This window comes from the organism of the source record quoted next, unplaced genomic scaffold (genome assembly GCF_019419815.1).
Source record: "Pyrus x bretschneideri cultivar Hongxiangsu unplaced genomic scaffold, Pyrus_bretschneideri_v1 Contig49, whole genome shotgun sequence".
NCBI lineage: Eukaryota > Viridiplantae > Streptophyta > Magnoliopsida > Rosales > Rosaceae > Pyrus > Pyrus x bretschneideri.
Window position 1 is genome coordinate 1,625,354 of NW_025999786.1, and position 12,645 is coordinate 1,637,998.

Here is a 12,645-nt window from a genome sequence, read left to right on the forward strand (position 1 = left end):
AGATTAATAGACTATAGGTCACTTTTAATTAATTTAATACATCAGAACCAAACGAGGTCGATCATGGAAGCAAAATAATGACAGACAGGTCATATTAGCTTCGGTTGGTGATAAACCAAGTGATAATTAAATTAGAATTAATTAGCGTAAACCAAAGTACACAAAAAAAAAATATATATATATATATATATATATTTGGGCATGGTTTAGAACGTGGGGATGCCAAAAATTGGCATTGGGTCGAAAAAATAAAGCGGCCCAGCCAAAAGTGGGCTGGTTGCAATGTGAGGACAGGCTCCACAGCGCGGCTGCAAGCCTCTAGGCCGTGTGGTCTGGGTGAACCCAGCAGCAAAAGTTGCTGGTTTAGGCAAAAAACAAGGCATGGGGAAAACCCAGCCTAAAGCTAGCTTGCAAGTTGGTGCGAAAGGCCCAGCCGAGGCTAGCTCCCGGGTTTTTGGGTTGAGGCAAGTCAAGCCTAACATCATAAGCTGCAGGCTAGTGGCCCGAGACATGGGCAAAGCCCAACAAGCGATACGAGCTTGTTGCAAGTGAGCCTTGGGCACGGGGTAGACTTAGCAAGCTATAGGCTTGCTGCAGGTTTGGGCCAGGGACTTAGGACAAAGCCCAACAACTCAAAAGTTGTTGGTTTTGGGCTTGGATAGGCTGCAAGCCCATGATAACCCTTACCGGGCCGAAGCCTGAAGTCCGTGTAGATGCAGCAAAGCCCAAATGGCTGCTGCCATAGTCCAGACGTCACAACAACGTTGTTCTAACAGTGTGTTCCATGCAACTAGGGTTTTAAGAACCTTTAATTGCTTCTAATTTATTTATATGCTTTGACTCACAAACTTCGCATAGCAAAATAATTGCATAATGCATGAAATGTATGTGTGTGTGTGTGTGTCTATATATATTGACAAATATATGAATCATATACAATATATATATATATGAAGGAAAATATAAATATAAGAGGTTCATGCATCATGGGGAATGTTTTCATGCTTCGTGGACATTTCAAATATCTTACTTTATTTTAAGCGTACCTGATTGATAGGAAACAAATAAAAGCCTTTGAATTTTGTAGAAGAAATCCTCTTCCTATGATCCTTCAGTTCCTTAGCTTCTGGTAAGAGCGTGTTGATAACGCGTTATAAGCCTATTTGACTTAATTGTATTTAGGACTAGAGAGGGAGAGAGCCCGGCGGCAAGAGAGAGAGAAGAGAAAGATTTAATTGTGAGATGTATGTTATATCACCCCATTATGCCTTTATTTATAGTAGTAGAATAGGTTAAATTATTACCCTAATATGATTACAATTCTAATAGGATAATAACTACTAAGGGGAATATTCCAAGATATTCCTAAATACACTAGGATTTACACAATCATATTCTTATTCTAAATATGACTGCAACAAACCCTTTATCGTTAGTATAGTCTTGGAGAGAATGGGAGAAGCATGAACTTTGGATTATTAATTGAATATTCTGTACATACTAGCCACTAAGGAAAGCTATAAACCAGCATCCTTTCCATCTACAGAAATTTAACCTACATTGAGCAAAATACATTTCTCACCCTACATTTTGACACCCAAAACGGCAATGACTTCTCTCTTTTCTCAGCTTCTGTGCTCGCTAACGTAACATCCCTCGCCACAACATAGAGCACCCGACAAGGACAGTCGCCATACCCAGGAACCCCTTCGCATGTGTATTCAAATACTTCGAATTGTGTCCACTCGATCAATGACATCCAGTGATTTGCTCCGGTTGAAATCAAAGTCAATGATAGGAACGGAGGATGGCCTCCTTATTGGAAATGGATCCTTCCGACGTTCATTTGTTGGGGAGTGGTTACTACTCTTGCTCAGCCTATTATGCTTGCTGAACCTGGTCCTTGCAGTGTCAAATTCCTGACTCTTACTAATCCCCGGTGTCAGTTTTCTCTTACTTACATATCGAAGCATTTCTTGATCTTCAACTGTTAATATGGGTGATGGACAGTTGGTTTTGCTTATGCATAACTGAGTTGCCTTCTGGTTGGGGGAGCAGAGAGGGGATTTAACAGGAGATCTAATTCCACTGTTTCCAACCCTCGTTTGGTTGACAAGATGGTGAAGCCACACCACCAGTTCAAGAATGTAAGACTCAGTTCTTTTTGTATCAGCATGGTGCAGTGTCTCAATCCTCAGCAAGTCAGTTTGACCAGCAGATTTTCGGTTCATCTCAGGCCTAAAGAATTGCAACTAATAAAATTAGGAAAATATCAGGGATCATAAGTAAATGGAAAGACATCTGCAATTAAGAACTCACCCAGTGTTTGCCCATTCTCCAACCCAACCAAAGCCATGATGAGCTCTACATAAAACCACATTGCAAAAGTAATCAGTAAACAAAACTGAAGGAAAATGAGACAGTTGTGAAATATTACATCGTCGTAAATGAAGAATGTGGACACCAAAAAATTGTATAATATGTCAATCACTCCAGTTAAGAGGGATAAAAGAAAAACTAATGAAGCTTTACTTGGTTGTTTTAGTGGCAATGGGAACCAGCCACTGTAATGTTTTCTCCATTTCAGCTTTAATTTCAGCGATTGTATGCTGCGAAAAAAAAGCATTTGAAAATTAGTTATAGGTTGATACATTCATGGGCAAACAACTATGAGCTTACTTTGAAGTAGTAAAATACAATTTAGGCGAGTTGTTAATAATTCCACTCATTAAATAAAACTATGGACACCTCTTCCTTAAACTGAAATGACTGTAGTTTTGAGCGCAAAGCTGACTTCACGTCAGGAGGGAGCCCCTGATATAAAGTATCCCGAGTGTTTGAAGGCACAGAACTTGATCGAGACACCTGTTTACATTCAAACTCAGAGGTCATGGCCCATGTGATTTGATATAAAGCATAAAATTCTATTTATCAAGCAACATAAACATAAAATTTAATTGAAGGGAAGAATGATTATTATGCTTTAACAGAAAATGGGAAACTTCCCGACATAGACCAGATAACTACTATAACCTGCTATTTGCTAGTTATGGTATTCACAACTGAAGAAAAGCTAATAAACATAAATTGTCCAAACATCCTATATTTATGGAATCCAACTGACAGAAATCAGAACCCAATACTTTACCACCACGCTTGAAATCCCCCAGGCTTAGGACTGCTCATTAAAAAAGAAGTCTAGAGGTAGCAAAAACTTTTAAAAGAACAGTACAGAGAGACAGAGACAGACAGAGACGGAAAGATAGATTTTGGTACTTATGAGGTTGCATAAACCCACAAGAATATGGAATTGACCTGAATACAACCCTCAGTCAAAAGTTGGTTGCTCCACACTAACGAATGAAAGGTTATAACCCCAGAATAAACACAGCTCAAGTCTAAAATGGTATTGAAACTTAAAACCTGCTAGCTTACAGTAAAAAAAAAAAAATTGTAATTTCACCACCGTAATAAGTAGTTCACTGATGATATGACATACTTGTTTACACTGAATTAAAAGGATAGAAAAAATATTATCACAAAGGTTGAAAATTTCAGAAATGAATATAACATCAACTCACAAGAACATCAATTTGACTGATAATATTTGCATAATGCAACGCAAGACCAGCAGAACCCAACTTTTTGTGATTGTTCCGAGAACCTGTCACAGGTTTATCAGTGTCTGCAAGACCACAAAAATCACACAAAGTCACTTAACAATTGAACACAATGAACAACTTCTACATAATTGTTATGCACTAGTGAATATTACAAGAGATGTTAGCTTTCATTTTGGTGATGTTATCTTTTACCAGATTGGAGTGTTTCCAATACCATCCCATATATCAATTACACTTGAACTTTATATTAATTCAACAATGCCAACTTTCTAGCAGTCGAATGCAAATTTGTTTTGCAAGTATTAGATTTAATCAAAAACAAGAAACAGCCATTATCTTTCTCAGCATCGTGTCCTTCTTCCTGCTTTCCAAGTAGACTTAAAATACCAATATAATATATTCCATCAAAAACTTTTGAGGCATACCTGCATTTCCAAATGCTTCATGAATCTCCATATGTAAGAAATGAACAATGTCGACAAGTTTCTCCATGACCTGTAAATATGAGCTATTAGAATGGTTGTAGAACTTCAAGGGCAATTCTATATGCACAGTGCACCGTTCAACAACCCAGAACTTAATTTAAAAAGCATAAGAGATAGAATTCACACTTCCTAAATATTCTCAAGACATCATAATAAAAAAGCAATCTTTTTATTTCTTCGAAACCAAATAAAAGTAAAGGATCCCTCCCCATTGCTGGCATTGTTTGTTTATCTTTTTCCTAAATTAAGAAACTTTTTTTTCTTTTCCTCAAGTGGTTTAGGCTTAAGTGTGTTTTTATGAAATCCTTTCTAGAAATTCGGAAGAAGGGTACTTTAAAATAAATGGGTGCGTTGAGAAGTTCTCTAGCTGCAAATTGAAGCTTCCAAAGTTGTATTAGGTGACTAACAAATATATACCACCCATTTTAATCAACAGAAAAGTTATTTTCAGTAGCACCTAGACCTAGGTGAGATACAATTAGAAATACTGACTTGCTACCTCTTCCAAAATTCGGGACCAAAGTGATTTTTTCTTCAAACTTCTCACATGCTTCCTTTGACTCTTCAACTCTGCTCTCAAGATTGCAAGGCTATCTCCTACACGTGACAAGAATATACAAGCACAAAAACCAACTTTACTTTCAAGTAATTGTAATCATTTCATTGCAAACAAAACAATAAATTGAAAGAAATCAAAATTTCAAAAATATGGAAGGTTTTTGTAGGACACATTTATTGAAGCCAACCACCGGTATTATAGATTTATTGGCTTAGACCAACAATGGAAAAACATTTGAGTGCCCAGGCACGGCATTATAAAGGTACAAACAAAGAAAAACATCAGGAAATACCAAAACAGTAACAATTAAATAATTACATAAGGAACAAACTTCAGAACAAGTACTAGCGTGGTATCATTATTAGATATGAGAACTGCCGAAATAGACCATGGAAAAATCTACAGTTCCACACACACAGAAACATATGGAAAGGATATTGATGTGCTCTCAACTCAATACAAAGTGAAATGTAATCTTTTCTATATGACACTCGGACATCAGCTGGAAAAATAAAAGCTGGATAATGTTACCCCAAAAATAAAAAAGATGGATAAATACAAAAGGACACTCTGTCATCAAATGAAAAAAAAAAAAAAAAAAAAGACGGGAGAAATACAAAATAGAATAACTATATTCATCTACAAGACCAAAATATGGAGATAAATTTTCATATGACATTGTAAAGGAAATACAAGATGCAACTATGCATGTTACCTCTTTGGGTAGTGCTTGAGTTGTCTTCCTCTTGAAGCTTACGCTGATAATCTTGTTCAAATCTGTCCAAGGCATGTAACTCATGATATAATTCCTGAAACCAAGAAAAAGGTTTGCTTTCATTCAGTAAGGAACAACATATGTCCAGCAGTTGCAGTAACATTTTTTAACAACACCAATGCTTGTTTATAAAATTTGAAGTTATATAATGATTCTGCAACACTAAAGAGAGCCAAATCCTAAATGCAGAACAGCTAAATTTAATTGTCTTGATTGAAAGCCCTTCAACTGAATAAGAACTACAAGGAAGCTCAACAACGTTTTGAGTCATTAACTATAATCTTCATAGGGATAGATGATTTACCAAACATTTGGCACTCCGAGCAACAAAACCTGTTATACTTAGAATACAGTTGACAGAATATAAAAATTAGAAAACTTATTAACTTTTAATGCTATAGAAACAAAGAAATGAGGAGAAACAGCCTCTTTGGTCCATAATACCATGAAGCATATTGGTTCAGTTTCATTTCATATCCTAGTTATAGAATTCAACCATATCAGCCATGAAAGGACATAGCTTGAGGAGGGAACCTCATTCAAGATAACTAAAAACAATGATTTAAAACTAATCCAATGATATTCTTATGCCATTATGTTTCAGTGGAAAGGAGATATAAAAATTAAATACTTTATTATTTTCTCTTTAACATGGTGCATGGTGTTACAGAAATTTCTAAGGTAAGTCACCAATGGACACAACGGCTACTAGAGATTGCATTATTTGGGAGTTTTAATGGAACATTTCCGGTACTGTTCACTTTTAATGAAAAACCACATTTTTACCTTTCCTTGGTATTTTTTTTTTCAAATTCCCTGGTACTATTCACTACACCTTTATTTGTCCTTTTTCATTAAAACTAAAGTTTTTTTAGACTTTTCATTAGTTTTCCTTTCTTTATACGTGTACTTACAGCTGTATTTAGAACTAACGTCATCAATTGCTGCATCACTGTCTCTGCATCTTCCTGCAATTGCCTCTGCGGTGTGATTTCTGAATCCAACCTAACATTTGGGAGATAGCACAGGTGGCAGTGTCATAACATCATCTATGGAGTTAAACAGAAACACACATGAGGAAAATATCAAATTTCTTTATAGGTTTACTTTTCAAAATATCGATCCAGATTATGCCACTGAGGATCTTTACAACGATTTCCAAAACGCACTACTTCTCCCAAGAAAACTTTGAGCTCTTCTCTGCCAGAATTTCACCACAAATTATTAATTCTCCAACATTCATACACAATTATTCAAGACATAAAAACCAAACATGTTAAGAAACAAAAATAGTTATAGCTTGTTCTGATTATTCAGAAAATTATATAAGGGATTTTCAAATATCAACCTCTTGTCAGCCGCAGCAATTCTCAGGAGTTCATCCATATCTCTTGATATCAAATTCTGTACCCCTTCTGATGGAAGCACCACCTCTTTTAAATGTTTGATGTTATCCTTAGAAAGGGACTGCATTAAATTTGAACCCTTGACAATTGTGTTTGCAACTTCAAAAGCCAAAATTGAAATTTTATTCCCTTTTGTTGTCACCCCTGAGGTAAAACCACTGCTTGGATTCAAATTTGTCATGCTACTACCAAGGGTGTCCAATACTTCGACTGCCTTCCCAAGGCCAACAGTACCAGCCCTGCCCAAAAGTGAGCTCACTTCTGATACCTATGACAAAAGAAGAATTAAATAAACAAAGAACCAAAAACGGTTATGTCTATTCAACCACAAAGCAGTAGAATTTTCTTCAGTCACTTCAATATCTATTTTAAAAACCAACTATCATATGTCCTGAAACAAAAGACAAATATAAGATAAACATGAAAAATTAAGTACAAGATGAACAGGGAAAATATGGGATAAACTGATAAATTCCATCAGACTACATGCATAGTGTAATTACAAGCTCAATCATAATTTATGCAGTCTCTTCACCGCTTTGTACATGCTGAATCATGGAGAACCCAAAGTATAGAAGACATAAGTGAACTTCTGAAATAGCAACAAATTTATGGTTTAACCATGTTTTGAACAACAAACTTGAGAAAGCAATAGAAGAGAAACTTGAAAATCATCCACAATCCAATGACTGAAACTGCATATTTTAGGTCCCTTTAAAGGATTACCCACTTTAAAATTCAGCAGACAGAAAATCATTTAGCCATTTTGATATTCACCATCATCATCATTTCCAATTATTGGAAACGTTCTGTTTGTCTTTTAATATGATCATAATTAGGAGACTAGACGATATTGGATTCAAATAATTTTTACAAGGTTTTTTTACAGCATTGTACATTGTTGGGTTTCTTCCTTTCTTTTCTTACAAAAGAGGACATCCACTTTACAGGATTGTCATATATATATATAATTAAACAGAAACTTTCCTGAGACCATTAGGCCTTTTTAAAGTTCTTCTAGATATGCCACCTCTTCTCTTCCGGTTGCCCTAAGTATTTTAAGCTTCAAGTGTATCATTATTCGAATGTCACATGGTCGCTTGAACAAAGCTCCAATTGGTGCCTCCATTTTGACAAGTTAATGACTTTAGAATGTAGAAACATTTGGGTCTAAGGTCTTAGGTTTCAACCGTCAGATATTACACTCCAAAAAAGCAAGTTTTGACCACAAAAAGAATATGCCACTTGAAACAACCCAGTAGGATCTTCGAATGAGGCGGTACTGGAGTATAACTCGTCCAGACATGTGTTTAAGAATTTTCAAGTGAGGATGCCCTCACCGTAATTAAGGAATGCAAACATCCTCCACAGCGCACCGTGCAATACAATTCTTAATGATTGGAACTGTCTTTATTTTAGGTCCTTCAAGGGTCATCCATGCAAAAATATAGCTAAACCTGTTAGGTAATCTAAATTGTGAAGACAAACAAAATATGCCCAACAAACTGAAATGACAACGATGGTAAGTGGAACATCAGTCTGTGAAGCCCTTGATCTGTGTATAACAGACCTCCAATCAGGAAAGAAAAAAACAATGGGAATTCCTCAAATTCTGGAGATTGAAACCCACAAAATTCCAAATTTCGATTCTATTCCACAAAGCCTCCATCCTCTCTCCTTTTCTGTCAAAAAACCTTCTACTTATCTGCATTCACACTACTCAAGACACAGCCTTTGCACAACACCTCCACAAAACTACAGCCCTTATCCTTTCCCCAACAGCCTGTATTCTTCTCACTAAATAAATGTGTTACAAGATACCGGAATAGCCTAGCTCAAATCAGCATCTTTATATATTTCCTTCCCTACTTTCTAGTAATGTGTTCTGAATATTTGTTCAACAAAAGACACTCTAGAGAAAGCCCTGATTATTTACTAAGTTGTAAAGGCTTTTTCCTCTATGAATGGTTATCACGCAAAAATTATAGGGAAACTAATTTCTGCTCTGCATGGAGACGTATCTAGATCTTGAATTGCAATCACAGTTTATCACATTCTAATTTGCAATGGTAAGATTAGATAAGTTTTCTTACCATTAGGGTTTTGGGATGGATAAGTTTTCTTCATGAGTAATCCATCTTCAACCTCCAAGTCGGATACATTTTTTTTTTATCTTTTTTTCCTTCAACGTGCCCTGAAAATGGTGTTTATCTTTTCAATCCAATCCTCTATGCCAAAATTAGGCCTGTGTTACTTGGGAATGACAGGATGAGCATCTATGGAAACGAGTGGTGAAAAAGAATTAGACAAGTGGAGTTTAATGCGTCTCTCCATGCTTTAAATTAATGTACAGTTGTCTTTCTAATTTTTTTTGAGTAAGAATGCTTTCTAAGAACTGTGTGAAATAAGTAACCATGTCATTTAGGCATACAACTTGAAAATAGAACAGGAAAAGGCTAAAATCATTTCCCACTATTTCTCACCGCCGTAGCGAGAAGGTTGGAAGGTTTTCCTCCTTACCACTGCCTCACTTAAAAATCTAACTGTGGAAAGAAAATTCCTGCTTAAAGTAATTCACTTCTATTATCATTTTCAATCGACTGCCTCAATCGAAACGAAGTGTAGGAAATAGACGGACAAACTTTTCTCTCCCCAAAGAAAAGGGTCCCAACAACTATAATCCACAACCAACATGAGGCCTTCTAGTCCAAGTTTCACACTAGTATTTCTATGTCAAACCTGATTAAAGGTCAACTTAGCACACAATAACTCATAAAATGGCGTCTTTGAACAGCTTGTTACCCTCATTCTGATGACTCCACTTTTAGAGTAACAGTTCCATCCCAACCACTACGGAACGGTTTTGTGGTTCCAAAGGGTATAGAAACCAAAATGTGCATCCAGTAACCATTCATACCGCAATTTCAAATTATTCATTCCAACACAACATAGACAAGAAGAAAAGGACTAAAAACTAACATATCAAAGTCAGGATTACCTTTGCCACAGCCTGCTTAGACTTGGTAGATCTAGTTTTGTGTGATAAGGTTCTCGACAAGTGAGGAATCCCGTCGTTGACATCATCTGTAATGAGCCCATAAGGAACCATATTATTTGTCTCTGGCAACGTAAATGGGTCTTGCAATTGTTTATCCACGCCTTCACTAACTGGGGATGGAGTCGAATTGGAATTTACTTTCGGAGGCAGATCACGAGACCCATTACCAGGATGGCCATTAGCAGTGGGAATGCCTCCACTGGGTGCATTACTTGCATTGACATCGTCTACAGTGGATCTCCTCGTGATGGAGCACATCCCACCCATTGTGTTGATAAGCCACAAAGTATATTTCATACAAAATCCAAAGACAAGAACTTGAAGCCTTTTCAAAAGTTAAAGCCAACCCGACTCCAGACAACTATTGCTATCTATAAGAAGCTCAAGATTGAAGCAACCAGTGGCGAAATCGGAATCATCCTTAACGAGTTACAAAACAAGAATGACAACACCAAAGCTGTGAAATAAGTAATACAGATATCCGGGTTCAACATAGATTACCGCAAAACCACCTCTGATCACTGTTGGAGTTCCAGTCCATCAACTCTGGATCACAGAAGCTGGAAATCAAGAAATTAACCAAAACCCATTAATCAGAAATGTTCATAAACAACCATAAAATTACAATGAGGATGAAATCTGCAAAGCACAGAAAAAACCCACATCCACAAATTAGATAAATTACATAACTTGAGATTTTACAAACAGGTACAAAGCAAACCAAGCAACAGTAGTTAGAGATTGTACAAGTTAGAGAGAGAGAGAGAGAGAGAGAGAGGACTTACAGTTGGATCTGTGAGAAAATGGAATATTTTTCAATAGGTTCAGAAACAAAGACGGTGATGATGGCAGTGATGGTGATGGGAAGGGAAAGATGAGTTCTTTTTTCCTCTATTTATCAGTCTATGCAACTCTTCCCTTTTTCTCCCTCTAGGTTTGGTCAGTGGACTGGAGGCTCTGGGCCTGGCACAAGCAGTCTCTTTCTTTCCAGTCTGAGGAGAGAGAGGAGAAGGTAGTCAAAACGCAAAGTCACCCAACCGGCCACTGCTAATTAAACATTAACACCAGTTTAACACATACTCTTATGTATTTTGCTAATTAACTGTTAGAGATGATCATTATCAAGAAAGGACGTCAAAATGACATCATGAAAATTTTGCAGCCGAAAAAAACAAGAAAATTAACCTGTAATTTTCACCTGAAAAATCATTAGCATTTGACAAAAAAACAAAACATTCTAACAGTTCTGATTCCCTTGCACCCAACCTTTTACCTAAGTTATTCCGTTTAACCCAATTAGTCGTACCATATGAGATGTGTCTATGAATGTCTAAACGCCATGCCAATTAAACATTCTATTTTATCGAGTATTATTATTATCTTGTTAAGTGTTGATTGAATGTATGATGAGGTGTTAAAATGTTGTACAAATACGTGGTAAGTCAACTTCTAAATATATTACCCACCTTTTTCTAATATGTCCCAAATTTCTTCGGTTAAACTTTTTTAAGTGATGATACACTCATCTTATTGTTCTATTTTTACACTCACATTATAACTTTACCCACCATAAAAATTAAAAAAAATAAAATATTATTTCTCCACCCACCATTATTCTTAAAATAACCTCTAATGTCTAATTTTTTAAAGAATAATATTAATATTTTTTCTTTTTTAAACTTCATGCGTCCTTAATTGCCACTACCCTAACTGCACCCGAACCTCCTCCCACCCCCATCAAAAACCAAAACCTTTGAGCCTGCTTGGCGGCATCTCCTTTGGAAAGATAGAGAAACCAAAGGGGAAGGAAGAGAGAAGCACATGGGGAGTTTTCCAATACAAAGGTAGATTGCTCCAAATCGATTTATTCCAACTGGAATTGGGTCTTCTTCAATTTTAAAATATGGATTGTCGTCGTTGTTCGTTAATGAGGAAAGGAGGGGAGGATGGAGGTGGTAGTACCATAATTGAAAGGGAGAGTGGGGTGGTGTTTGTTGCTGGGGATTTGATAGTCATCGGTCCATCGTGGATGATTTGGGAGGAGGATGGATTTATTTTTAATTTTGTTAATTTTAGTTTTTCTTTATTCCCTTTAGTTTATTTAATTAAAGTTATAACAAATGGGTGGGAAAATAAGACAATAGGGTGGTTTTAGTTGCACTCTTTTTTCTTTTTTCATTTTTTGAAAATTCTAATTTTTCTCTATAATTATTTACTAAGTAATGCATTTTGTAATCAACTTTTCTATTTATACCAAGTTCAATGTTAGTTTTGGGCAATTAATTCATTATTTATATTTAATTAGGCTTATTAGTAGAAATGCCCCTTTGAAATTGTCATTGAGTTTCAGTTTATCCTCTGAAACTGGTTTTGTCTCACTTTGCCCATTGAATTGATATTTTCAACTCTTTTGTCTCACTTTACCTACTTTTGTTAATGGACTGTTATATTTAAGAGTATTTTAGACATTTCATTTTGTACACATTTATTTACTTCTAGCCTACACACTAATCAAGTCTCAATTTTATTTTTGAAACTCTAATTCAAACCCATAAATTCAACCATGTGAAATTTTTTTGTTTCAAACTGTGCACATTTGCTTTAAATGATTTTTTTGGTTTGGGAAGTATTTTGGATATGATAGCTTAATGGGATAATGATTATGTTGTAATGAATATTTTTCATTTGCAAAGTTTCGAACCAATACATGAATGTTTTACAAGTGAAATGACTCTACAA

At 35.9% G+C, this 12,645-nt stretch overlaps 1 protein-coding gene across 3 annotated transcripts; it reads right to left on the reverse strand.

The window, feature by feature from the left end:
* Positions 1-1,453: 1,453 nt before the first annotated feature.
* Positions 1,454-10,946, reverse strand: LOC103940448 (protein PSK SIMULATOR 1). 3 transcript variants are annotated; one of them, XM_048568702.1, is made up of 14 exons: positions 10,692-10,946; positions 10,410-10,466; positions 9,847-10,318; positions 6,791-7,116; positions 6,550-6,642; positions 6,357-6,447; positions 5,383-5,476; positions 4,608-4,705; positions 4,049-4,118; positions 3,582-3,685; positions 2,749-2,865; positions 2,533-2,609; positions 2,320-2,364; positions 1,454-2,238 (listed from the first exon to the last, which is right to left on the reverse strand). In XM_048568702.1, the coding sequence occupies exons 3-14, from the start codon at positions 10,201-10,203 to the stop codon at positions 1,722-1,724; spliced, it is 1,989 nt and encodes a 662-aa protein (XP_048424659.1). In that variant the 5' UTR covers positions 10,204-10,318; positions 10,410-10,466; positions 10,692-10,946; the 3' UTR covers positions 1,454-1,721. The 3 variants fall into 3 exon arrangements, with proteins under 3 accessions (XP_048424659.1, XP_048424660.1, XP_048424661.1); XM_048568703.1 differs by lacking the exons at positions 10,410-10,466; positions 10,692-10,946 and adding an exon at positions 8,942-9,124 and having other exon boundaries at positions 9,847-9,985; XM_048568704.1 differs by lacking the exons at positions 10,410-10,466; positions 10,692-10,946 and adding an exon at positions 8,942-9,042 and having other exon boundaries at positions 9,847-9,971.
* Positions 10,947-12,645: the final 1,699 nt, after the last annotated feature.